This window comes from Manacus vitellinus, unplaced genomic scaffold (assembly GCF_001715985.3).
Source record: "Manacus vitellinus isolate BGI_N305 unplaced genomic scaffold, ASM171598v3 scaffold_82_pilon, whole genome shotgun sequence".
Lineage (NCBI taxonomy): Eukaryota > Metazoa > Chordata > Aves > Passeriformes > Pipridae > Manacus > Manacus vitellinus.
In genome coordinates this window covers 1,557,034-1,584,819 of record NW_021940828.1, presented here as the reverse complement: position 1 = coordinate 1,584,819, position 27,786 = coordinate 1,557,034, and the positions used below count along the sequence as shown (strand labels likewise).

The 27,786-nt window shown below is 45.0% G+C and overlaps 1 protein-coding gene across 2 annotated transcripts in view; it reads right to left on the bottom strand.

Annotated features, from left to right (window-relative positions):
- Positions 1 to 27,786, bottom strand: part of INTS9 (integrator complex subunit 9) — a 57,312-nt gene that overhangs the window by 13,142 nt on the left and 16,384 nt on the right. For both annotated transcript variants that reach the window (XR_003916350.1, XM_029964883.1), the window contains exons 6-13: positions 27,611 to 27,731; positions 25,803 to 25,937; positions 22,547 to 22,658; positions 16,674 to 16,854; positions 14,423 to 14,483; positions 7,303 to 7,474; positions 2,382 to 2,506; positions 1,030 to 1,197 (exon numbers count right to left, since the gene is read on the bottom strand). Coding sequence is in view for 1 of the 2 variants with exons in the window: in XM_029964883.1 (XP_029820743.1) it covers positions 1,030 to 1,197; positions 2,382 to 2,506; positions 7,303 to 7,474; positions 14,423 to 14,483; positions 16,674 to 16,854; positions 22,547 to 22,658; positions 25,803 to 25,937; positions 27,611 to 27,731 (1,075 nt within the window). In the remaining variant the exon portion in view is untranslated. The remainder of the gene's footprint in view (positions 1 to 1,029; positions 1,198 to 2,381; positions 2,507 to 7,302; positions 7,475 to 14,422; positions 14,484 to 16,673; positions 16,855 to 22,546; positions 22,659 to 25,802; positions 25,938 to 27,610; positions 27,732 to 27,786) is intronic.

Below are 27,786 nucleotides of genomic sequence, written 5' to 3'. Positions count from 1 at the left end.
CCTGGCCTGGAACACTTCCAGGGATCCAGGGGCAGCCACAGCTTCTCTGGGCAACCTGTGCCAGGGCCTCAACACCCTCCCAGCCAACAATTCCTTCCCAATATCCCAAATAACCCTGCCCTGTGGCAGCGAGAAGCCATTCCTGTCCTGTCCCTCCATCCCTTGTCCCAAGTCCCTCCCCAGCTCTCCTGGAGCACCTTTAGGCACTGGAAGTGGCTCCAAGGTCTCTTTTCCAGGCTTAAGAGCCCCATCTCTCTCAGCCAGCCAGTTTTCAATTCCCATTAGTTGACACACTGAAATTCTCTCTCAAAAATGCTTTTTTCTTAGCCCTGCATTTGACAGAACGTGCTTTACAAGATCACAGTCACCAGTAAACCCCAGCCACAAGATTCCTTTAGTCAAAGGCTGCAAATATCTTCAGAACAAACATCTGTAGTTCTGAGGCTGCACCTCCAGGGCTGGGGGCAGTTCTGGGCCCCTCAGACAAGAGAAACATGGAGGGGCTGGAGTGTGTCCAGGGAAGGGAATGGAGCTGGGGAAGGGGCTGGAGCAGCAGGAGAGGCTGAGGGAGCTGGGGAGGCTCAGCCTGGAGAAAAGGAGGCTCAGGGGGGACCTTCTGGCTCTGCAACCCCCTGACAGGAGGGGGGAGCCGAGGGAAGTTGGGCTCTGCTCCCAGGGAACATGGGGCAGGATGAGAGGGAATGGCCTCAAGCTGCACCAGGCAAGGTTTAGACTGGATACTGGGAACAATTCCTTCATGGAAAGGGTGGTCAGGCACTGGAAGGGGCTGCCCTTGGAAGGGGCAGTGGTGGCACTTGAGGACACGGTTTAGCGCTGACCGTGGTGGTGCTGCAGGTTGACCGACAGACTCGACGCTCTTAAAGATCTTTTCCAACCTCAACAACCCCGTGATTCCGACGCTCTTAAAGATCTTTTCCAACCTCAACAACCCCGTGATTCCTACAGGGGCTGCCGAAGCAGCAGCTGGGATTTGCAGCCCCCTCTCTGCCCCCCGGCGCAGTCACTCACGTCCGGCATGATCTCGATCTTCTCGTAGCGGCGCTTGTAGGGCAGGGTGAGCACCTCGGCGCGGCGGTAGGACATGGCCGGGGGCTGGCAGTCCACCATCAGGTCCGTGCGGTGCGACTGGGTGGGCGGGGGCTGCGTGTACTGCTCCGGGCACACCACGTGCAGGGGCTGCAAAACAGGAGGAGCTGTGTCCTCAATCACTGTTTTGGCATCAGTAAGTTGCCAGAAGGAGAGAAAAAAAAATGAGAAGCTCGAGTAGGTTTTTCTTCCAAATCCTTTGTCGTCTACGCTGTAGTGGTGAAGGCCATCCCAAAATTGGCATGGAGATGTGTTAACGTGCAAGGGAGGGCACTTGGTGTGTTCAGCTGGAGAAGAGGAGACTGAGGGGAGACCTCACTGCAGTTACAGCTTCCTCGGGAGGCAAAGAGGAGGGGAGGGCCCTGAGCTCTGTGGGGACCAGTGACAGGACCCCAGGGAATGGACTGGAGTTGTGCCAGGGCAGGTTTAGGTTGGATCTCAGGGAAAGGTTCTTCCCCCAGAGGGTGGCTGGGCACTGAACAGGCTCCCCAGGGCAGTGATCACAGCCCCAAGGCTGCCAGAGCTCAAGGAGCATTTGGATGATACTCTGGGGCACAGGGTGTGACTCTTGGGGTTGGACTTGATGATCCTTGAGGGTCCCTTCCAGCTCAGCACATCCTGTGGTGCTGTGAAAAACATCAGCACAACAAGCAGCTCTTTGAGTTTTCATGACCTGTCAGAGATATGTTGACAGAGCAGAACCAGGCTGGTGGCCCCAAGGATCACTGCAGGATTTAAGGAAGGCAAAGGAGAAGACAGTGATCCTGCAAAGTGTTTTGGAGACAGCATAACACACCAGGAAAAACATGGGAGAAGATGCTTATCCAAAAGCAGGCTGTGGCAATTCTATCAGTTGTGCAGTGACAAGGCAGAACAATGAGAGAAAATGATCCAGGGGGTTTGGAAGAATATGTGTGAAGTATCTCTGAGTTCAACAAGCTGAGGGCAAAACACAGGGAAAAACTCAGCCAGAAAAAAAAATCTGGGTATTACTTTAATTATGTCATGAGTCAGAAAGCAAATTTCAGTAGAAACAAGTGAGATGGACAAGGAGAGGCCACTAAAGCCCAAAAGAGTCAAGGGGGGAATGCAGAGACTCCAAGAACCCTCTGGCCTTTTTCCCAGACCTTTCCCAAAGGACAGCTCTGTGATGTCTCATGGAAAAAAAAAAGGTGTTGTCCTGATTTTTGTTTAATGTATCAGTTGTTCACAGCTGATTTATTTATTACAAGTGTGTGAAGAAACATAGGAAAAGGCAAGAGAAAAATCCTTACCTGGACTTCTTTGAGTAATTTGGACACCTGAATAAAATTGAGCCTTGTGTCAATGGGACAGTAAACACATTTCATTGCCAAGGGCTGGTACGGAGCCAGAGCATCCAGGTAAGAGAAATCAGGTTCTGGAAAGAGAAATGTTGGAAACACTGAATGTTTATTAACAACAAACATGGCCCAATCCCTCTTGGATTCCACATTCAGGAATTAAAGGAGCTGTTGTTCAGCAATGTTAATTCTGTTACACATCTCTCTTCCCTTCCTCCTCCCCTCACCCATTATTTTCAATTAATTTGATGAAAATTACGCCCACAATTAGTCTTCCCTTAATCAAGCAACACAGCAACACTATTCCATTTGAACATGTTATTGCATGATTTTTAAAGCAAATTTAATCATGGCAAAACCACCACCTCTTCTTTTTAATCAGATCCTGTAAAAGAAGGCAAGATGTGTCATTTTGGGTCTCATAAGGTAACCCAAATGGCAGCCTGGTTTTCACTATGATAAAAATGCAGCATAAAGATCATATTGTTGTATATACATATATATATATATCTTCTTCTGAATCTAAGTGCCAGGTTTAGACTGGTGGAAAAGCAAAGGGCCTTTCATTGCTGACTTTTAAAAATCAGATGAGAGGTTTGCACTGAATGGGCTCTTACTCACACAGAGAGAAATAAAACATTGACAATATTACAGAAAAAGACAATTTTTTGGGGTGGATGACAAATGTAGATCTCAGGTGACACAGTGTAGGGTACATGTAACCTCTTGATTCTGGGGGTCACCAACTAATGATGTGGAAATGCTTATGCCAGCACCATCTACCTGATAATTGTGGGAGAGAGGACACAAAGGGAATGCTGGAAAAAGGCAAACTGGTATTAGCTTGATAAGGACAGAATGGGAAAAAGGGAAAGGGATGCATGAAAGCCTTATCTGCTGGATTATCCTGAACCAAAGGACACCCTGCAGGGTGAAGTGCAGTTCAAGCCTTGCTGGAGGCTTTTCTCTGGTACCTGCTCAGGCTGTGAAAGGAGGAACTTGAAGGAGACTGAAATTCAGAGACTTCACTCTGGATTTAACCAGATGTTCTTCCATCACCCTGAGCAGAGCACAGGGCTGGATTTCTCCTGGAGACAGCAAGGGAAAAATCTCCTTCAAATTTCAGCACCCAGCAGGACATCCAACATAAAGACAAGTTAATTGCTCTCCCAAAAATCTGCTGCTGGCTGAGCACCAGTGAGTGATGAGGGGATATTTACCCTGGGAGAGCAGAATATGGAGCCAGCCAAGGATACAGGAGTTTGGAGCTGTTAAAGGGATCATTTTCCCAGATTTAAAGCAATTGTCTGGGAACATTAAAGTGAGAAATATTAACGAGGACATCTTACAAGATGCCCCAAAAGCCATGAATCCACAAACATGAAATACAAATTGTGCTGGGCAAAAAGCCACGTTAGTTAAAAGCAGATGTGGTGGTGGCAGTGAAACAAAGCCTAAAAATATCCATGTAAAAATGGCATTTAGTGTCAGTTAAATTTAATAGCAGTGAGCAGAAGTTTAAAAATAGGAATACTGGGAAGGCAGCTAGTTGAAGAATGATCAGTGATCAATTAGGGTTAAATCAGAAGACATTTTAAAAGTCATGAGGGGAAAACAAAGTTTAAGTCAGGCCGAGCTCCTCCGTTAGAGATGTGACATGAAACAGAAAAAATTAAGTTAAAAAAGTTATCAGAAGGAAGTTTTTCCATGCCATCTGAGGAGATTTGAGGCAGCACCTGCTCAGATTGAGTATTTCTGAGTCAGAGGCTCAGATAATGCACAGACATGGGTTTTTGATCCTGCAATCCCAAACGGCTTCCAGCCCACAGTGTGTCTCTGAACAACTAATAGGAATGTAAGAGCCTTGGAAAAGTGAGAAATTCTAACAAGGGAATTCTAACACAGGACTTGGGAAATCTCCACGTGTGAAAAACGTAACTTGAGCTGGTCTCAGCTCCTGTGACCCACAGGAACTGCTGTTGTGGAACCACCACAAATCCAAAGTCACCTGTCTGATGGCAAACTGTGCTTGTCAAGGACACACAGTGACTCTTCCTGACAGAATTACAGTTTTTCCCCCCAAGACTCCTGATTCACTGTGACACCGAGCTATAAAACCTTCCCCTGCACGGCACTGATGTGCCATGAGCTGGTTTAAGATGTCCAAGGGAGCTGGTTTTTAAGGCATTGCTGTGACCAGAGCAAGAAGCAGCTTCTTTGTACCGTGTCTCCTTCCAGAATTTCTTTGTGGCTCAGTGGTGTTCAATATTTTTAATCAATAATCTACTCAATACTGCTCCAGCAGGAATGTTTGCAATGACAGGAGCCAGCAGAGCAGCACCACAGCTCACTCACAGCTGGGGTCCTGCTGCTGCTGGTTTAATCCATATTCTTGTAGTTGTTTTTTACATCACAGATTGGAAAGGTGGAGACTACCTGGCTCCTGTGGACTGAACAAGCAGTGTCATCATTAACAATGCTGGATGGCCTGTAGTTTAAAGGTCTTAATTATTAGAAACCAGCTGAAATGTCATCTGCTCTCACAACTGCTTCAGTGGTTCTTTCATAACCACAGATTTTAGCTTAAAACAGAAAAATAATAAAATAATAAATTAACATTAATTTAATATTAATGTAATTTTATTGGGTATCAATGCTTCAGATTTTCACTGGAGTTACCAAGAACAGAAGGATTTAATCTGCTGGGAATTTCTACAGACATAGATCACAGAATATTTTAGGTTGGAAAAAACCTCTAAGGTCACTGGGTCCAGCTGCCAAGCCCAACACTAAACCACGTGGTTTTGTTCCAGCTGAGGCATCTCTTCTTGAGGGAAGCCAAAAGTCTTTAAAACTGAGGTTGCAGAAGTAGTTTAATTTGGGTAAACTGGAAGAAAGGGACAATTTCTACTTCAAATATTAAATGGAAGAAGTAGGACTAGGAGTAGAGAGTGAGAAGGAAGTAGGAACATCCTGCCCAGTGGATGTGCCTCCAGACAGAGACAAAAGCCAGGGACAGATGAATTTAGGAAACGAACCACCCGGAATCGCTGTGCACTCCAAGGTCACCCTATCAAAGCAGCTCTCAACTGGTGCTTTATTTGAAGTATAAAGTGGGAAAAAAATCTCCAAGACCATGACCTGATGCACCCACGGGTTGTTAGGACTGACATTCCAATGCCTTTAACAACCTGCCAGGCTCTGACAGAAGTGCTCGACCGCCTCGATCCACAGAGGATTAGGATTTAATACAGAAAGGTCAACTGCCTCTTCCCTTCAAGAAGACACAGAATGAGAGTTCCTGCCATTAAAGGCCAGTTTCTGACACCCTGGGCAGCACACTCAGAACATGATTAATGCCACTGATTCCCCAGGGATTCATGAAATGCACACCCCAGCAAAGGCTCTGCACACTCGGAATGGAAGTTCCAGCCAGAGCAGAATTCACTATTTCCAAGACAATGCAGATCTATTTTGCAATTTTACCAATTACAGTAATTAGGGCTTGTCTCCTGAACTACCTCCAGGGTCAGGAGGGATGGCACTGCAGCAGCTGTGGGACCACACATTTCAGCACAAACAGAGTCTACATTGAAGTGCCCAGCAGGAGCCCCCTCAAATCTCCCCTCCCCTTGCACAGGGCTAATTATACACTTTTAATCTCCCCAAATTGGTTCAGCAGTATCATGATACTGTGACACTTTTTGGTGTCAATATTATGAAAGACTTAAAGGGACTTGCTTAAAGAAGTTAGAAGGAAGGAAATAACCCTTTCCCAGCCCTCTTTGCTTTAGGACATTTTGTGCTTTCCAGCAGTTTTCCTATTCACTAAAAAGAGAAGGAAAAGAAGCTTAACAGCAGGACTCCATCCCACCCTTGCTGTGGGAGTAGTTTGATCCATTCCTCAGGATTCTCTCCTCCCCATCACTCTGTCCAAGTCCCAAATCCACACCTTTTTTACCTGGATAAGTTAAATACAACACACCTCCCATCACACCAGAGCTGGTTAGACACAAAATCAGTAGCAACAGCCTAAAGGATTATTATTTGCCTTCTCAGATCTGAAGAATTCCCACTGTGGGTTCTGTTTGGATGACACACCAGGTATAAATACACCTGGACATCAGTTTGAGGGAAGGCCTTGAAGTATTTTTGAGCAGGGCCAGCACTAGAAGCAGACTGAGGGAAGTGGAGGAACTTCAAAGACCTGTTGTGCTTCTGAGGCATTGGGAAAAAACAGCTGCCAAGGCATCAGCCAGAGCTGCACCTTCAGCTTCAGCTACAAAGGTGTCTGCCAGCCAAAAAGCATCCAAGGGAAAGCTCAACCAAAAGGGAGGAACAGCCCAGACCCCACTGCCAGGTCTGTGTGGGGGGCACACTTGTGAAGCAGCAGAGATGACAGAAACCTCTCCAGAAACACTCTCTGGCTGCCTGAGGTTTTGATGAAAGGGCAGGAGAAGGGATGAGGAAAGGTTTGTGGTTCCAGTGGAATATGGAAAAGAAGTGTTTTCTCCTTCCTGACGAGCATCAATTAGGTCTTGCCTGGGTTTAACTTGCAGCCAGCTGCTTTTAATTCAAAACTTCATTTCCTGTAGGCATTTTACTGCTGAGCAGAACAAAGCTCTTGCTCAGACGTGGCAGGAACGGGCTCTGCAAGGCAAAGGTTGGCTCTGCAGGGCCACAGAGAATTAAATGGCCCAATAATTACATTTGGCCCTAAGGTCAGTCCTGGGGTCTTAATTTAGATAAGCTGCTGCTGAAGTCAGAAACTTCTGCCCCAGAATAAATGAGTGAAGCCCCAGGGATGTGGCCACACTTAACCAGAGAGCACAACCTACTGTTAATTTGATAATGAGATCAGCATTTTACTTACCTGTGAAGATGACAGTGTTCAAGCTGGATTTTCCCCACAACTCCATGAAATGCACCACATCCCCAAACCTCAGAGAGGGATGCCCAGTGAACACAACACAGGGCTGCTTGAAGTCATTGCTGAAGTCCCCGTGGATGCTGGGATAATGCTTCAATTTGTTTGTCTGAATGAGCTGAAATAAAAACAAAAACCCAGACATGACCAACTTTTCAGGCCTGTGTGCTTCAGTGTGTTTATTTACATGAGATTACAAATATCCTACAGTTTATTTCTAACTTGATCACAGAGTCCTTTCCTGCATATTCCTTCAATTTTCCAACAAATTTGGTCATGACTGTCCTAAATGTTATGAAAAGGAAGTCAGAGCATGGGGCCAGGTGCCTCCAAGTCCTTGCTCTCATTTCTTTGGTACCAGCAGTTGGTGACTGAGAGGAAACTCTGCAAACACTCCCTTGCTTAGAGTTTCCTGGAGTGAACAGAGAGCTCAGCTGCCAAATTCAAAATAAGCTGCTTTCTCCTCTTTGCCATGCCTGCAAAGAGCTCCAGGCACATGTTTAACCTGCTTTTCTTCCATCCCAGCAGCACCAGGCACTTGTGCCTTCAGCAGAATGTTGCCACGAGCTTTGCTGGTCTAAAGGGTTCCCACAAAGTCAAATCTGCTGAAAAAGAACAGACTGACTTGCCCTTCCTAAACTACCTCTGAAAATAGTGATAAAAATGAATTAGGAGCAATAAGATGTCTTGCAAACAGTGCCATCAGCTCTGCAGGTGGAACGGATTTCTTTACTGAGATGGAGTTTATTTATCAAGGCACTTTTCAAAGAGTTTTGCTTTATTTCTCCTGCCACTGTTTTCTAATCTGCAAAACAAGCTGCAACTTAAAAGCAATTTAATAAACCAGTCTGGGAAGCACTTTCAGGCAATATTTGGAAGTTTTTTCTCGGTAGGTTTATGCTTCCATCTCCAGCTTGAAAATAAGTGTAAATACAGTTTTCTTAAAAGGCATGTAATTTAACACAGGAAATCACACACTGAGCAACTGAGAACAGACACAGAGATAAAGAGTGGGAACGAGGGGAATGGGGCTTCCTTTGGGAGCCAGTGTTTAAAGGAGGTTGGACTGGTCATGGAATCCCACAATGGTTTGGGTTGGAAATGCTGGAAAGGACCTTAAAGCTCATCCAGTTCCACCCCCTGCCATGGGCAGGGACACCTTCCACTGTCCCAGGTTGCTCCAAGCCCTGTCCAAACTGGCCTTGGACACTTCCAGGGCTGGGGAGTCCACACCCTCTCTGGGCAAGCTCTGCCAGGGCCTCCCCACCCTCCCAGCCAAGAATTCCTTCCCAAAATCCCACCTAAACACTCCCTCCTTCAGTTTAAGGCCATTTCCTCTTGTTCTGTGTTATTTTTTACCATGGCAGACCTAGCTCAGGATAATGTGCCTACTTGGAAATGAAGAGAAACTGAGAATTCTGATGCTTCTCTAAGTCCCTTATCAACTTATGCACTCCAGAACTTATGGTTATCACACAATTCTGCAGGTGGACACAGCCTGTGATTTCCATGGGTCATGGAGGATGTAGAAAGGGGACTATACTTCACTACAGTTTACAAGTAATAGCTAATTCCTATTTAAACTTCAAGAGGGAGATTGGAAAAAAACCATCCAGCAACTGCTCTGGCAGTTGATATGCACTGAATCTCAAAAACATTCCTGCAATTAAGGCTGGTAAAGATTTCTGATTAACACATCTGGCAGGCAGGATTTAGAATCTAAACTTAGCTTCAGTAACACAAACTGCAGTTTAGCAGACAATGGGCCAACTGAATTTGAATCCATAAAATCCTGGCATTTCAATGAACTTGTAGGAAATGACCCCAAGAAGCTTTTCCGTGGTTTGGTTGGTTTTTTGGGGAAGACAAAAGTCCTAAAACTGAAATTGCAAAAGTGGTTTAATTTGGGTAAACTGGAAGAAGGGGACAATTTGTACTTCAAATATTAAATGGGATATGTGACATTCCAGGGCAAAACTTTGCCAGGGACAGGCAGACAGTGAAGTGAAAGACATTTCTACAGCTACTATTTATGTAACACACTCCTGATAATCACAAAGTGTTCTTCCTCTTTCACAGGCTCCTTCAAATGATATATATTTGTGTGCAGCATTCAAATCTTTGTGAAGATGTGAGAGCAGCACTCCATGTACAAAAGCACTGAACAGCTTATTTCCCTGCTGTACCTACACAAATGTTCACTGCTTAGCAACATAAAAGCTGGATTCTCTTCAAAGCATTATGGAAGCTTCAAATTCCCTCCTATTACTTTGGAAGAGAGACACAGGGTCTCTAATCCACTTTTCAGGGCCTCACTGGTGATGATTTTTTTTTTCTTTATCTTTTCTTTTTCCCTTGAAAGATCTTTCCTGAGAAGTCCAGTGAAGCTCCATAGTTTAGCTCCCAATCTCTGGCTCTCACAGGTAGACAGAGCAGGGCTGAAAGGCTGCAAAACCAACTTTGGAGACATTCTGTCCACTCCAGTGATAAAGCAGCTGGTGGATTTTAGTGCCTACAGCAAAGCCTTCCCTAATTACCCCATCCAAAAAATATGAGGCTGAAATGCAGGACAGGCCCAACAAAATTTCACAAATCATTAAATGGACTGAATCTGTAATGATTTGTACTGTTTTTTTTTTCTCTGTGCAGATGAGCTGGGGTGTGTAAGCACAGCAGCCACGGTCAGATCTCCAACCTGGGCCAAAAGCAATGCCTGGCATTGAGCCAGCCAGGATTTCCACAAGCTGGAAAGCAGGAGCAACACTCAGAGCATCTCTGTACAGAAAGAACCACTGTTGACTGAGAGCTTAAGAGACAGAGGCTGGTAAAGCACTGAATCAAGACTGAGAGCTGTGTTTTTTTCTGAAAATCCCAAATGGTTCTGCTTTCCTTTAAAGCTGTGGGCTTGATTTACAGGGTCAGCAACTGCTGCTATAAACAGGATAAATCTCCAGAGCCTTTGTGTACCCTTTGTTGAAGTGAGCCAAAACACACTGCTATTTACTCTCTGTGTGTGTGTGTGCTCTGGAGCCAGAATTTGGAACAAATGTGGTTCCTATCAGAGAATGATATGTTTATTATTTCACCTCCCTCACTCCCTCCATAAAATCAACACTAACAGGGGCCTAATTCTATCAGAGAATATCCAGAGTGGGAAGGGACCCACAAGGATCATTGAGTCCAACTCCTCTATAATAATTATTCATATTACAATTCTCTATAGAACCATAAACCAAACTGTAATACTATACAATCACCTGATTCCAGGTATTTACTGAAATGTGTGTTACACAGGAACTGGTATATGGGGGAGGGAACCAAAGCTGAAGAAGAAAAATGCTGGTATTTAAGACCACAGAATCAATATTACTCCCACTCTGGCTCATCTTTGAGTCAGAAAAAAAAGGATTTTTTGTAGCCATTTCTCTTAGATGTTGCTCACAGAATCCTTAATAAGAGCACAGTAAATCCAAATTCTTCCTCCACTGGCAAATACTGATCAATATAAATTACCTCTCAAATTTTATTGTTGCAGACATTTACAGAAGTCTGGAGTCACTTATCTCAGTGCCTGAAATTGTCCGTGGAAAGATCGACCAGAGAGGAAAAGGAGTTGAAAGCTCCTCATTTTGCCTTGCTGGAACAATTCAGCCATTAATTTATAAAGTCAAAAAATCCATGGTTCCTGGTAAAATGGCCAGGGGGATGGTTAATTCCTCAGCTGTGCCTGTGTTGGGATGGGACATTCCCATGAGGAATTTGATAAAAAACCACAAGTTGGTTCTGGAATACCAGAATAACATTTCTAAACAGAACAAATTAGTGATTTATGGTCCAGAGCATTTCACCAAGGAATTGTGGAGCTCAAATCTGAGCCTATTTAGACAGTGGATCCTTGGATATAACTGATACAGGGGCTTGGAAGTGAAAGCCCCCCCCCCCAGCCTGCTGTATCCAGAAACATTTGGGATCTCCAGTTTTTAACTTTGCAACATTTTCCCAGTTTGAGCTCCTTCTCCTCCCCTCCCCATCCCAGTAACTGCTGGTGAAAAACTGAATTTCCACTTCTGAATTTCCACCCACAGAGCCACCCATCCCTTCCCTAACCATTCCTCCACTTTCCTGCTTTTCCTCCTGGGAAATGTCTGGCTGGAATGCACAGGACTCTTGACCCATATCTTAAGTCCCTCCAAAACAGTCACAGCAACTCTTCCCTCAGAAATGCCTTTAAAAAGAAGTGGTTTTTTTTGGTTTGTGCACTGCTAAAAGGCTGCAGGTGGGACTTCACCAGCTTGTGTGCAAGAATCTGGACACTCCATTCATACTGATTTCAGCAGGAATTGATATCCAAATCCATCCCTACAAACCTGAAGCACTTTAACCCACGTGCCTCACTCAGAGGGAAAGTTATTTATTCCCTCTTCATTCAGATTGGATGTTGGGAAACAAATTTCCACCTCAAAAACTGCACCAGTGACTGTGTAGGAGGAGATGGATGAGCACCTACTACTAGAGTAAAGTGGCACTAACAAGGAGGGAGAAGTGTTTTGGGTCCTCTGCAGAGCTGAACACGTGTGCTGGTTTTATTCAGCACAGCAGAACAAGGAATGAGCTCAAGACACGCAACAGAAACCATAAACCTGGAAAATTTCCATGCAAAGAGAAGGAAAAAGCTTCAAACAACTCAGTGGGGAGAGGGAGGAGAAATAAAAATAGTAATTGTGGAGACAATGAAGATGCTTTTATTTATCCTCTTGTGACAATAATAAAGGGGTAGTTAAGTGAAATGCCAAATACAATCCCAGCTGATTAAAGGAAGTAATTATTCTGTTATAATACACTGGAACTCATTGCTGCAAGAGACCACAACAAGGATTTGGGGGAATTTTTGCCTTGTTTGCTTTTAAATCTTGCTGTTTATACAACTAAGCAGGAACATCAAATTTCAGGATCAGCACTGCACTGGGCTGGGCTTGTTCTGGAGATAATTAGAAACTTATTTCCTGGCCTGTCCCTCTCTGATGTATCATGCCAGGCATGTTATTAATGCTTCCTAAGAACTAAGAGACATGTCTGAGTAATTCCCTATTTTCCTCCAACAACTGAGCAGTTAAAGCACATCTTTTCATGATGGGCAATTTCTGTGCAGGTTACACTGCACAACCCACCATTACTTTGAGAAAAGTAAAGCAATTCCCCACTAACAACCTGTCCAGTAGAAACCATCACTCACTGTCTGCTTCTCGTGCTCATTAAAAACCCCCTGAAGTGCCAGTAAGCAAAAGCTCCTGACTGGGAGGTTGTGGAGCCACAGGAAAAGTGGTTATATAGATGTTTTATATCCTGTGAGGTACACACACAGTGTCAGCTGCAAGATTTTGCAGATTTAACAAGGAAGCCAAGGCATGTGCTGAGCACTGGGGCCCTGACATGGACATCTTGGGGATGCTCCCTGGAACAGGCACGTCCCTGAGCTGATCTGTGATCCCCTGCTGGGAGGCCTTTCCTGCATAATCACCTTGATCTCCACCTGAAGCACAGAGCAGTTTTTGCAAAGCTGCTTCAACAGCCACACAATAATTTGGCAAAATCTCATCATCAACAGGCCTCTGGAGAATATAAAACATCCTAAGAATGAGAGGACACCGTTATCACTCTATAAACACAAAGGCCCATCATATAAGATGGGTTAATTAATCCAGTCTGTGACAGCTGCATGTTTGGCTTCTCTTTTTTTTGGATGGGTTTTCACTTCAATCTGCCCATTCCAGAGCATATTGAGAACTAGAATATGGGCTGTCAGTGAAAGCAACAACACTGTGGAACATCAAGGACACCCCAGAAAGCAGAGACAGAGGGGAAGAGAGTCTTGTACTCAGGGATCAGCCTTTGGAATTGATATATCAGTGGGAATAAATTTTTTTGGTTAGAAAATAAGTGGTGAGCAGGTGGCTTGCCCTGCAGTCCACATTATTTCTGGTAACAGATTACACATAATTCACTGCACATCCTGCTTGAAATACGTTCAAGCATCTGGAAAGAGTGAGGGCTCCTGGTCAGATCCTACTTCCAACAATGCCTTTGAAGCACCTACAGATGATAGATGTGATGGGTAATGGCAATTTCCAGAACAAACCCCTGGATGACACATTTTCAGATGGAAAAAAAAACCCCAAACACGTCTGTAAAAGGATTTAATTTCTGGGCTCTTAAATCTGCAGTGACCACCCTGGATATCTCATGAAACAGTCTGGACCACAGCAACCAGAAGAGACAGTTTTCTGCACGCCTCAAATGGAGGAGGATTTAGCTAAAATTATTTCTCAGTCCTGTTTCTTCTTTTCCCAACCTGCCTCTCGTTTACTTCAGAGGGAAAACCGCCTGTTCCCAGTGGAGAATTTCCTTCCTTGATACGTGAGATACCTCTGAAGGCACGAGCTCCCCTGCATTTATTTAATGTCTGGTTGGCTAAAAACTCCCCTCAAAATCTTATTTTGTTGCAGGGAAGATCCTCCAAAGCCAGGAACCTCATTCTTCTTTGCTTCACTGTGATGCTCAAGTAATTCCATTTAAAATTGCCAGTGACAGCACCCAGTGCTGCAAGCTTTAACTTTTTATACAGAAACTCTCTTCCAAGGTACCACTTCTCCTGCAGCAAACAGGGTGCCTGTTCCAGGGAGGCAGGAGCTGGGATGACTAAACTGTCTCTGGTGACAAGCTCTTAGTTTTAGACTTTGGAATGAACTGCTTGGACACTGGGAATACTCGTGGTTGCAGTGGGATAAGAGCAAACACCCAACCATGTGTACATGGATCACATTCTGAGGGGAATGTGAGATACTGTGTGTGAGATACTGAAATAAAGATGGGAATTTTGGAGTTGAGGGAACACCATCATTCCTTCCTCCCCCACGCTCCCAAATTCATCACAGAAAGAAAAGGAAAAAGAAAACCACTTGTGTGAATAATGACACAAAACTGAAGGAGCTGTACAAGGGTTCACCCAAAAAACAACAGCCACACAGGACTGTGATCCAGAAACTAAACAAGACCATGGTTTACTTACCTCAGCATGGGGAAAAGGAGGTTCTGGAAGATATACCTTTGTTTGTTTGTTATGACACAACCTGTAAAAGCAAAGGAAACCAGCTGGGTTAGAGGTGCAGAACATCCTGCAGCATCTGCTGCCATCTACTGACACACTTTTTTTTTCCTTGGAGAAAACCAGGTTGGATTTCTGGCATCAGGTGTAAAATCACTGATTTGTTTTGTTGCTTCCAGTCTTTCTAGTTAGAGGATCAACACCCACATGGAACAACAACTCAATCACAGCGAGATCACGCAGAGAAGGTGCAAGACAGCTGAAGGTAATTCTGTACACACTGTAACAGATCCTTTGCTGCTGAAGGCAAATCTGTAACTCAACATGCCCATTTCCCAGTCCAGACCTCAGCAGTTTTTGCAAAGCCAAATCATCTGTCAACAGAAAAATTCCACTTGCCTCATCCCACTTCTCATCGGTGACTTGGTCCTTTTGTTCCCTGTAAACTCATTCTCCTGTGCATTTTATTTTTGTAGCTGCAGTGTCAGTAAAATGCCTCTCACCACGGCCCAACACTCACAGGGACCTGCTATTTTACATCATTTATCTTTTAAACACAGATATTGAGAGCTGTTGATGAGCTCTTTCCAGGCTCCTGACTCATCCTATTACAGAAGCTGTTTGTCAGAGGTCTGGGTGACAATTATCTGCAGTGACAATGTCCTGGTGGCTTTTTCTGGGAAACACTGCCTGCCTCGTACTTTCACTTTATTAAAAAGCAATCAGCCTGGGTCAAACTAATTTTGATAAAGTCTAGGAGGTATTAAGAGCAGGACATTTTCTTCAGTTGACTAAAGGGTAGAACTGGAGGCTGGAAGCCCTGAATATCAACCCCAGCTCTGACCCCAAACCTCTTTTTAACAGATGGTTGTATCTCTGCCTCCATTCCATGTAAATTCACCAGATTTCAATCCTCTTTACAATTCTCCTGAGGGACCAAATCACATAGGATTTCCAGGGCCTCCAGACTTAAAATATCTGGAGAGGAAGAAAGAAAGAAAGGAAAAGCTTCCTAACCCTAATAATCTAGAGCATGTCTCCATTTGTAAAAATTTGGAAAGAGTTCCAGGTGGTTGGGCTCTCCTCTCCAAGGCTCAGAATCACAGAATGGTTGAGGTTGGAAGGGATCTCTTGGGATCCAGTCCAAACCCCTGTTCAAGCATTCCCACATACAACAGGTCATCCAGGACCGTGTCCAGTTGGGTTTTGGTGTCTCCATAGAAAACTCTCCATGCCCTCTCTGCACAACCTGTTGCAGTGTTCCACAGAATCATGGAATCATGGAATGGTTTGGGTTGGAAGGGGCCTTGAAGCTCATCTTTTTTCAACCTCCTGCCATGGGCAGGGACACCTTCCACTATTCCAGGTTGCTCCAACCTGGCCTTGGACACTTCCAGGGATGGGGCAGCCACAGTTGCTCTGGGCAACCTGTGCCAGGGTCTCACCACCCTTTTAGTAAAGAATTCCTTCCCAATATCCCATCTGACCCTGCCCTCTGGCAGTTTATGCCATCACCCTGTTGGAATTTCATGTTTCAATTTGTGCCTCTTGTTCTGTCAGTGGGCCCTGCTGAGGAGAGTTGATCCCTCATCCTTACCTCTTCCCATCAGGTGTTCCTACACACAGATAAGATTCCCCTGGGCCTTCTGCTCTCCAGGCTCCTCACCTCTGTGGCCCTGTGCTGGCCTTACTCCAGTAATCCCACATCCTTCTTGTACTGGAGATAGAACACTCTCCATGTGGCCTCAGCAGGGCTGAGCAGAGCAAGATCCCCTCTCCTGACCCGAGTGCTCTGCCTCATCCAGCCCAGGATACTCCTGCCCTTTTTTTTTTTCCCCATGAAAATACATTGCTGGCTAAGCAAAATTAAGCCTGAAAAGTCCATTTTGCTTATCTAGGGACACCATGGTAGAGTTTTGAGGGAGTAAAACATAGAAACAGGGACAGCTAAAACTCCCTCAAGTCAGGAACATCATTTAATCATCAGCACAAGTACCAAAAAGCAGAGATTATTTCACTTTGTACATTCTATAGGAAATGATCCTTCCCTAATTATAGAACATCTACTTACACACACACCCACACCCCCCTGTGAGTCCAGAAACGCCTCCACAATTCTAATCAAGTGTAAATTAGAACATGTCAGGCAGAGAGGACAATTTCCCAGGGCTGAGGGTGAGAACTGGGGCTGGTGGGGCAGCCCCTGGACACCTACCACTCGGCAAAGATCTGGGAGAACTCCAGGGAGCTGTTGGCAACAGGTGAGATGAAATAAAAAGGGACATTGGAGAGCCCTGCAGAGTCAATGTACTGGTACAGGCACTCCAGCAGGTCGTAGATGACTCCAGAGGGATAACAGGGAACCAGCACGTTCCCTCCGTTCCGGACAGTCATCGCTACGGGAGAGCAAAATGACAGAAATCAATTAGCAGGGTTCAAATTGAAACTTCTGAATACTTTAATCCAACTATTACATAAAAAGAAGCATGAATTAGCAGAGCACGTTGTGAACTGAGATGAACACTTGTGATCATTAATTACATTTATTTACTGCCTCCTCCAGGTTTAGATCTCCGCCTACAGCCTGAGCACAGGGAAAACTCCTGACAGGAGAGGGCGGCCTTGCACAGGCACAGGAGGACAAATGAGGGACACAAACCACCTCCCCACTCAAATATTTGCTATCCAGCTCTTTGCTGTCCACCAGGGGGGAAGGACAGCAGCTCACAGGTCCCAGCCAAAAGCACAACACGTGGGGAACTGTTCTGTGCTCAGTTTTCAGCTGAAAGGCTGAAGATGTGGTTATTTCAAACAGAAACGGGTGATGGAGTGTTTCCCCTTTTTAAAAACTAAATGTTTCTGTCCTTTCCATGTAACAAGAACAATTTAAAACTTGCAGACAGCATGGGACTAGAAAAAAATGAGGAAAAGGAAAAAGAGAAATAGGTTTACTCTGTAATTGAGACAGATCTGAGCACGACAGCAAAAGCAAGCACTGAGCAAGCACCAGTGTTCCTTTGGCAGAATGAATTACAAATTTCCCAGAACTTCTTTCTGGGAAAGGGGAAATACTTTGTCCAGCTCACTGAGCAATTCCTGCCTCACTAGGATTTCACCTGTGGACATGGGATAAAACCACCTACAGCTGTTAATTCCACTGCAGCAGCAGTAACATCATGCATCAAACATTCCACAGAAAAGCTGTGGAAGAGCCTGAAAACACAGGTATTACATCCCAACATGATCACTTCAATTCCTTGACAAGCTCTGGAGGATAAATCTAGCATATTAAGGGTGTTTTTTCCCCACCTACGTGCTCAGGAAAGACTTTTATGGGTGAATGTTTGCAAGTTTTATGGAGTCTAGGGAACTTCAAAGACTCCAGTGGGATCTTTCCCATGTATTTAGGTGCTTTGTTCCTTGCAGCAGTCAGTGTCTATGACATGCTGGTGGTTAAAAGCACCGTTTATATCACCTATAACACAATTGTAGTGCAGTGGATTTATTTCTCCAGGTCACAAACAAACTATACCATCAAAATATTTGTGATTATGAATAGTAATACCTCACATTTGTCTAGAACTGGAGATGCCACCAAACATGCCAGCAATGTGGTACATTATGGGTAAGTCTAAACTATCCCAGCTGTAAACAGGATGTGAAGGGAGGAATGAGGAGATTAAGAACAACATTTTCAGAGCCATCTGGGGGTGGGAGTCAAGGCTCTGGCTCCAGGACCAGAACTTGCACTGTGTCATTACACACCCAAAAATTCTGCAGAGAGTAAAGGAAAGCACCCACAGCCAGAGCAGCAGGAATGCTGCACACACCAGCTGGGATCAGAGTGCAGGTTAAAGAATGTGTCCAGGCCACAGAAAAATGTGGGTTTCATTCCTCTGTGGTGGGTTGACCCAGGCTGGAGGAAATGTAACAAAAGGCTTGTGGGGAGAGTTAAAGACAGGGAGGGATCAATCACTGATTGCCATCGTGGGCAAAACGGACTTGACTTGGGGAAATTAGTTTATTACCAATCAAATCAGAGTAGGGTTATAAGAAATAAAACCAAATCTTGAAAAAACACCTCCCCCTCCACCCCTCTTTTCTTCCTGGGCTCAACATCAATTCTGATTTCTCTGTCTCCCCTCCACCAGTGGTGCAGGGAATGGGGGCTGTGGTCAGTTCATCACATGTTGCCTCTGCTGCTCCTTCCTCCTCTGGGGAGGGCTCCTCATACTCTTCCCTGCTCCAGTGTGAGGTCCTTCCCACAGGAGCCAGTCCTCCAGGAACTTCTCCAGTGTGAGCCCTTTCCATGGGTTGCAGTTCTTCCTGAACTGCTCCAGTGTGGGTCCCTTCCATGGGGTCAATCCTTCAAGAACAGGCTGATCCAGTGTGGGATCCCTTTCCATGGGGTCAGTCCTTCAGGAACAGGCTGCTCCAGTGTGGGATCTCTTTCCATGGGGTCAGTCCTTCAGGAACAGGCTGATCCAGTGTGGGATCCCTTTCCATGGGGTCAGTCCTTCAGGAACAGGCTGCTCCAGTGGGATCTGTCCCCCATTGGGTCCCAAGTCCTGCCAGCAAACCTGCTCCAGCGTGGGCTCCTCTCTCCATGAGGACACAGGTCCTGCCAGGAGCTGCTCCAGCCTGGGCTTCCCACAGCTCACAGCCTCCTTTGGGCATCCCCTTGCTCTGGTGTGGGGTCTCCAGGGGCTGCAGGTGGATCTCTGCTCCCCCATGGACCTCCCTGGGCTGCAGGGGCACAGCTGCCTCTCCATGGGCTGCACCTCAGGCTGCAGGGGACCCTCAGCTCCAGTGCCTGGAGCACCTCCTGCCCCTCCTGCTGCACTGCCTTGAGAGTCTGCAGGGTTGGTTCTCTCACTTGTTCTCACTCCTCTTTTCTCTGCCTGCAGTTGTGCAGGATTTTTTTCCCCTTCTTAACTCTGTTATCCCAGAGGCTCCACCACCATCACTGATGTGCTCAGCCTTGGCCAGCAGTGGGTCCATCCTGGAGCTGGAATTGGCTCTGTTGGACCTGGGAAAGCTTCTGGCAGCTCCTCACAGAAGCCACCCCTGCAGCCCCCTCAGCTGCCAGAACCTGGCCATGCAAACCCAACACAGCCTGAATCCACAGCTCTCCCTCCCCACTCTGGGAACCTCAAGCCTTTTCTGGTGAAAACAAGCAGAAGTTCAAGATTCCTGAGGCCACAGGGGAAATAACACAAAGAATATGAAATCCCAATCCAGGGAGTGGAGCACCTTTCCAGCCAGCTGCCCACCAGGCCAGGGACCCAGGGTTGCTGTCCCATCAAATCCCATGTTCCTGGTGGCACAGGATGCACCCTTGAAACCGGCCTGGTGAATATTCCTATTCCTCCTAAAGGATGAAAACCTTTCCAAGCAAGCAGCAGGTCCAGTCTGGCTCCCTGCACAACTACAACAACTTTCTAGAGCTGTCAGTAAGAGGACACGTCTATTTGAAAGCTCTTTAAAGCCCAATTTATCTCTGGGACTGATGGATGCACCCTCTTGATAAAAAGTTGTATAATAATCTCAGCATTTCAAATTTAGTCTCCTTCAGTGGCTCCATCACAAGTTGTTCAATTCACAACTCCCAAAGAGATCCTTCCTTTTCCAACAGCTGCCACCACAAGGTCAAGCTGGCACCTAAAAAGCAAACTTTGGTTTTTTTTTTCTGCTTTATTTAAACCAACACTCACACAAAATGTCCCAAACTGTCCCCACAGACAGTTTTCTGATGATGCCCAAGGCAACGTGAAAATGCAACTGCTCTCCCTGAGCTGCAGAACGTTGGTGCTGAGCATGGAAAAGAAGGGTTTGGAATAAACTGAGAGGGATTTGGAGATGGGACAAGGTGTGGTTTCAGTGCTGCACACACTATGTGGAGAGGAAATCATGGATGTGACTTGGGAATCATGAGAATCAGCCTCTACAACTCCACATGCTGGGATGAGAACAGGGATCAAGGTGCAATTTTCACACTTCCACTTCTGTGCTTCATGACCCTTCTCACCAACACGCTGTTACCTCCTCACACCCATTTTTGGTGAGTTTTGGTCTGCTTTAGAGCTTTCACCAAGTGAATTCTCAGCTGCTTCTGCACTCCCCTGAACATTTTGGAAATGGGAAAAACATGAAAACTACTGTGCTCAGTTTGTCTACTCTTGTTTTTTCCCAGTAACCCACTACTTTTTTCACTTTTTTACACATTTGAAAGAAAACTGACTCTCTGTTTTCTCCTCCTGATGTTGGGTAGATGTGTAACTGCTGCTGGTATCATGTAAACACTGTATTAATATAGAATTACTTAATTTCTTCAGAGTGCTGGTTTTTGGCTAATACAAGTCCCATTCCAGATTCTTCCAATGGCATTATTTTAAGTGTGGAATTTCCTTTGGTTTTTAACGATTTTCTCATTTCTCTGAGTTTGTCTCATTCAAGACAGAAGCTGGAAGACCTTCTGCAAACTCCTTAAAATAGTTCAGAGTGTTCCTGTCAACCAGAACAGTTTGTGGAGACAAACCCACCTGTACCAACATATGTAACAGGTTTATTTATACACATTCAACTTCTGGCTTTTGCTGTGGCCCAACTGCATCTCTAAGACTTTAACTTGTAAAAGCATTTTAATTAGCAATGATTAATTAAAATGAAAGGGTTTACTCAGCACGATGGGAGGTGATCATGCCACCATGACCTCCCCTAAAGGTCCAGGAGGGACAAATAAGTGGCAGCACATCTGGATCTACCACAGCAAGGTCACCAAAGCTGACCACAGGGTACTAAAATTACCAACAGTGCTTAAAAACAGTGAAAACACAGGTGGAATACACACATGTAAAACAGCATTTAGGAAAGGAAGTCACAGGTGTTAGGAGTTAACACAGCTTTGAGGGAGGTGGAACAAATCCACTGAACTTCACTAACTACACAAAAGCCATGTTGGATTCAGGAAATTCCTGAAATAAAAACACTTGAAGGTTATGAGAGGAAAGTATCCTTTAATCTCACTCTGTTCTACTCTTCTCCAGGTATCTGCTCATGGATCCTGTTGGAGCCAGGATGTTGGCAGAAGGATCTTTGGTAAAACCCTTGATTCTCACACTTACAAAATGCCAAAATGTGCTTTATTAAGAGAATCACTGAATGGTTTGGTTTGAAAGGAACATTAAAAACCACCCAGTTCCAACCCCCTGCCATGGGCAGAGAAACTTCCACTAGACCAGGAATTCAGTTTGATTTAGTCTTGTCATGTCTTTTGGTAACCTTTGTAAGGATCCCCCCATCACAAACTTTTTAGTTTTCTTCGCAAAAAGTGGTGAATTTAAAAAAAAAGGGAAGATCTCAGGTAACATCCAGCAGGGCAGACACGAGAAAGTGGTTTGATGGAAGAAGGGTGAGAGCATAGAGGAACTGAGGTGGGGGAAGGGGAGAAAAGGAGAGAACAGCACTGGATGTGACATTCCAAACAGGCTGGAAAATGCTGTCATTCACACTGTTATCACAGCTTTGCAATTATCAGCTTTTCCAGCTGTGAAAGCATCTGATTAGATTTTATATTTTTGGGGGGTCTATAAATATATCTTGATTTTTTTTTTTTTAACCAGAGATTGTGCTGTTTGCTTTCGATATATTTAAAAATCAGGTGTAAGAAGGGAAGCAGATGTGCTTGTTTTCAAAACTGAAAGTCATAAAAAGGCACGTTAAGATTTTCACACTGGCTGATAATACAGGAAGGAAACAGTAATATTTCAGCTGGGAACAATATCCAAAGCCCAGGCCACACGTAGCCTGTTGGCAGCCAAGTGACATACTTAGCAAACCAGGAGCAGCAGATGATTAAATCTCATTATACCTGTTCCATTCCAAAACATTTTAGGGACAACTTGTGTCTCTCCAAGCACTTACTGTATTAATGACATCAGGAGCACCTCGTAAAATCCAAACAGGTAGTTTAATGCCAGCAGCTATAGCTGGACAACTTACTCAATTCCAGGAATCTCAGAATTATTTCCCACCCAAAGCCATGAATAAGATGATAAAAGAGGCAGAAGATTTCTCTCTGTGACCTACCCAAGTTGCTGCAGAACTCTCCCACCATTCCATCGGGGTTGGCGGTGGGGATTTGGGTCAGACCCGTCAGGATGAGAACATCACTGTTTTTAAGAGAAGCCTGGTCCATGGGCTGGAACAGAGCACAGGGAAATAACATCAGGAATGGGAAGTTATAACACAGCTTTCTCTGGGCAGGACAGAAGAGATCCAGTGACCAAGAAGGAGAACACATGGAACACTTTGAACTTAACGTTCCTCCATCTGTGGAAACCTGACTGGAGTTAATAAAAACAGGGACAACTGTTCACCTGCATCCCAGAGCCCAAACAAACAGCAGAACTGGAACTGGATCCATCCCAGAGAATTCCCTGTAGTCTAATCAGTTCATGGCCTCAGGAGCTGAGCACTGAGAAGGCCATAGTTTGCTGAGGATGTGGCAGTGAGTCAGGAAGGTTTGACACGTGCATTCTTAGCTCTGGCTGCTCTAGTTTCCAACTTACTTCCCTTTGCAAATCCAGGGGTCAGCTTTGATTTCCAGGGCTCTACAGGGGCAGCAGCATTTTCCTCAACCCTTCAGTGGATTCTCTTTGGAAGAGGTGAGATCAGGAAAGGCCTTTGGGCTTGAAGCTCTCAGTTTTGGGTATGAATCTGAATCATAGGATCACGGCATCATAGACTATCCTGAGTTGGAAGGAACCCCCAAGGATCATCCTTCACCCTTTTTTCACTGAAGTCTATTAATGAACGTGTTTTATACTGGTATTTTCCTAAAGCAGAACGAAAATGCAAACCCATTTCCTCCATTAGCAAACAGAGAGTAGACACTCTTTGCAGCCTCACCAACCAGGAAAGATTTCTGCCAGAAGAGACTGATGAAGAGATCACTAAACCTTGAAGACCACTGTGAGGTTAATTCCCCTGATTACAGTTCCCAGAGCCATTCTGAAGCAGTTGAGAAGGACCTTGCTCTGTTAAACAAACAGGGGAATTTCACATCAACTTTGACAGAAGTTTACACTGGGCACCCCCTTGTAGGATCAGACCTGACACGTGAGATTTATCCCCATCCTCGACTCGCCGTGGTGTGTCCGTGAAAATGAAATGCCAATAATGGCAATAAAAAAAAATATGGAATGTGCCTGTGATAATGTACATAATGATTATGCCATATTAGATCCACATAATTTCACATGCCATTGCACTGAGAGGGCCTGCATTGATTTTTGTGGGTTAATGTAAAGAATATGTCTTAAAAAGCTTTTAGTGACACGTCTGAACCTGTGCTGTCAACTCCTGTTCTCCACTTCAGTGGCAACGGTGTCAATTCGAGCCTCAAGAGAGGGGGAGGCAAAATTTCAGTAGAAACCATCTGCCAGAAGACAGAAGAGGGAACAATTAATGGTGCCAGGCCTAACTCCCAGCTCGCTGGAGAAGTGTTCAGGTTTTGCTGCTGCTCAAAAAGCCCTGGATATGCTTGAAGGATACCCCTTTTAACACAAAATGCAGTGACTGTTTTCACACACTGCTCAAAAACTGGGGATTTCATGATGAACTGCTCACCACCATTCTGGGGAGAAACAGGCCAGACAAACAACGTTGATCTGCTGAACACAATTCTGCCTCTGTGCCACTCAAGATGCTGTCATCATTACATGTTGTCTGTCAAACATCAGAGGGATGAAGAGCTGGTTGGCAGCTCACAAAAGCCACTTAGTTATTACAGAATCCATATTGGAGCAGCCTGTGCTGGCATTCACAGGGATGAACCTCAGGAGAAAAACTACCCATTGCCTTCAAAAAGCATCTGGGAGCAAATACAAGATGATGCTGATCTCTGGTAACATCTGTGATGTGGCAAATGACAGGAAAAGTGCAAACTGAATGTGATTTTCATTATCTGGTAAAATATTCCTTCAAACTATGTGTTAGTGTAAAATTAAGCAAAGTGCAAGGGACTGGATGGTAAAAAATGAGACCCTGGAAAGCATGTGGGACAAGCAGCACTGTCAGCAGTGAATAATCCCAGTTCCATCTCTTGTTGGAACAGGTCCCTCGGGTTTCAGGGAGGCTCCCAGAACCTTTTCCTGCACTTTTTAAGCTCCAACAGCCCTGTCTGATGCTCCCACTTCTGCTGCAGGTTGCAGTGAGTGCAGATCACAGCTCATGGGCTGTGCTCCTCCCAGGCAGTTCACTCACACCCCATTCCCTGCCACTGGGAGTTAATTTCCATAAAAACAAGGCTTTTACCAGGAGTTTCCAGAGAAATGTTCACCTTTGGAAAATGATGAAGGATGGCCAATCTGACCTGATAAACTGAATCACCCCTTCACATCAACAAAGGCAAAACATCCTCAGTTACCAAACTACTTCCTACAGAAGCTTCTCCTCACAGAAATATTCCTTTTATACCTTGGCAAATATTGCTGCCCCTTCACCAGGAGGAGATGAGAGAGCACAACCCAAGATGGAATGAGGCTGAGGAGAAAAAGGGGTTTAGGGGCTCTCATACATTTTGTGCAGCTGAAGAATGGCCAGACTATTAAGGATCCTTTCTCTACTGCAGCTGCTCAGCTCCTGAGAACAAGCTTTTAAGTGAAGGATGCTCAGAAGCAAAGCACTCCACAGATCCCCACCTTGGGGGAAATCACTTACTGATCATCAACCTGACACATCTGCTAAAATTATTTTTAAATACCTCCTGCTAATAATGCTTTTAACTATTTTGACAACTTCTGAAGCACACGGCCCTGCAAACTTCAAACCATTCTTTGCACTAAGAATTTATGGATCTGGAGAGAATTAATTTACTGGAAATTACATCTACAGCACTATAAAGACTTTGCCCTTAGCAGAGCAGGGTGGAAGAGTTGGCAGGCAGTTAGCCATCATTTCTCCCAAGGAAGGATGTTTCAGAAGTGATATAGAAGCAGTCAGTGAACTGTCTGTGAAGACTCGTTGGTGAAATATGGATTTAAAAAAAATTTCACTAATGCTCTATTGTTTAACTCTGTTGAAAATTTCCTGTTTAAAGAGAATTTCACTAAGTGAACATCAAATCACCAATAACACAGAATTTTAGTTATGTTTCCCTCATAACTACTGATACCTGTCACTTATCAGGGTGTGTCTTATCAATGCCCACTAAGCCCAGCCATTGATAACAGAATTACCTTAGGATGGCTTCTATCCTAAACCCAGCTGGAAAAATCCCTTCTTTTATTTTTAGCAAAGACATTTCCTTCTAAAGAAGACTAACAGAAGTGAGGGGCTGTACCTGAGGGTGTGTTGTAAGTAGAGAAGATCCTGAAACGTAGGAAACCTTCTCATAGTGCGACTGGATGATCCAGTTGGAACTTCCCAGAGCGTAGCCCGAGCTCAGGGGGGTGACCTGCACAGCACCAAACAGCTCCTGGAACACACAGCAAGACACATTAACTTGGGTGAGCCCCAAAACAGGTCATTTCATCATCAGTGATGTGAATTTTAAAAGCAGTTCTGCTACTCAAAGCCTTTGTGAAGCTGAGAATCACTCATGTCTAACAGGACACACGCTCTGACAGGTGCTTTTCCTGAGGCAGGGCCTCCATGAAGTCTCTTTTCCATGTGAATCCTGTCACATCTAACTGAGCTCAAACTTAACCATACCTCAAAAGGAAGGAATCACCCAGGGTCTTGGTTCTCTGCCTGCCTTTGCTGTATTAAAAAAGTTTGTAGGGGCTTTAAATCTTTGAAAACTCCCTTCTCCTTTAGCCAAATTAAACTGGTATTGGCCAGCAGGAGAGAAGGAAGGACAAGCACTTCTCCACTGACAAAAAAACTCTGCTTGGGTTGCAAATTTTACTGTGGAAAACAAACTTAACCTCAAACTCACTTTCTAACTTTACTTCTTTTTAGATGCTGTCTACTGGTGATTTAGAAACACCAACCTGCAAACTCAATCCACATTTTAGTTTCAGCACGAGCAGCCTGACAGTTGTCTCCTTCCCAGGTGTCATTAGAAACCTGCACTCAGCAATGTGTTACCCTTGTTTGGAGAGAGGAAAATCAGCCTCCATGAACACCTCCCTAAAGTGATCTGCTTTCTGGTTACTGAATAATGGAACAAGCACCCGATTCCTGCAATACTAATGATTTTTCTACTATCTCAATACACATTTGGATGCCTTGGAGAACAAGGCAGGGCCTCCATCCCTCAGAGCGTGTAAACCAAGGCTCTAAAGTCTGGTTATAATTTTAAAAGTTAGCTTTGGGAGGAGATAAAATATGTTTGGTTTTTTCCCCATGGTAACTGTAAAAGAATGATTGGCTCAGATGCACAGAGGTAAAATTAGGAGGTGCATCCACACTGTGAGGGTGGTTGAAAATGAAGAGTAACAACCATGGATACTGAGGAGTCACAACTTACTTTAACCCATTTTTTTATTTCTTATGGCCCTGAGCAACAAAAACAGGTACCACGACCCACACAGGAGCAGGGATCATGGCCCATCTGCTGCCTGCAAACCACAAGGGATCTGCAGACTATGGAATTGTTGGTTCAGTTCATTCTGGAAACTACAGTGGATTATAGTCAACAACATTACAGACAATGAGTGTTATCTGGGAGCTCTGGGAAGGGAGTTTCTGCAGTTCATGTTGAACCATTAGGTTTTGTTTACAATCCCTAATTTACAGCATGGAAGAAAGTGGAGGCTGAAGCACTCAAAAGACTCCCAGAAGAGAGATCCGGTAACTCAGGAGGGGATGTGGCTTTACAGAGAGGATCCATCCATTCCCTGCATCCTCCCAGCTCTCAGTGGGCCGGCCATCAACTCCAAATTTGAAGGTACACCGCCTTAAAATTGGCCTCCCCAAGGAAGAGGAGAAACAAATGGATATTCCCTGATTTCACTGAACCTGAACCCTTCCTGGGAGGCAGAGACTGTGGGATATTCCTTATAATCCAGTCTTGCTTTCCTAGGCTATGGTAACCAGATCTTACACAGGAGCAGGAGGGGAAAGAGAAAAGGGAGGGCATTTCCAGGGAAAAGATGGGAGACAAGTTGTTGATGTTGACCTGAGGACAGCTTTAGAGGTACTCACAATTTTCTGGGAATATCCCACGAGCTGGATCTTACTGAGGGCTGCATTCACTTCTGGCATGGTGTAGCACTTCCTCCACATGGACACCTCCACCGCGTCCTTCAGCGGCGCCGGCAGCAACCTGCACACACCAACACCTTCACAATGTCCTGGTGGACGTTTTACACCCCTCTCTG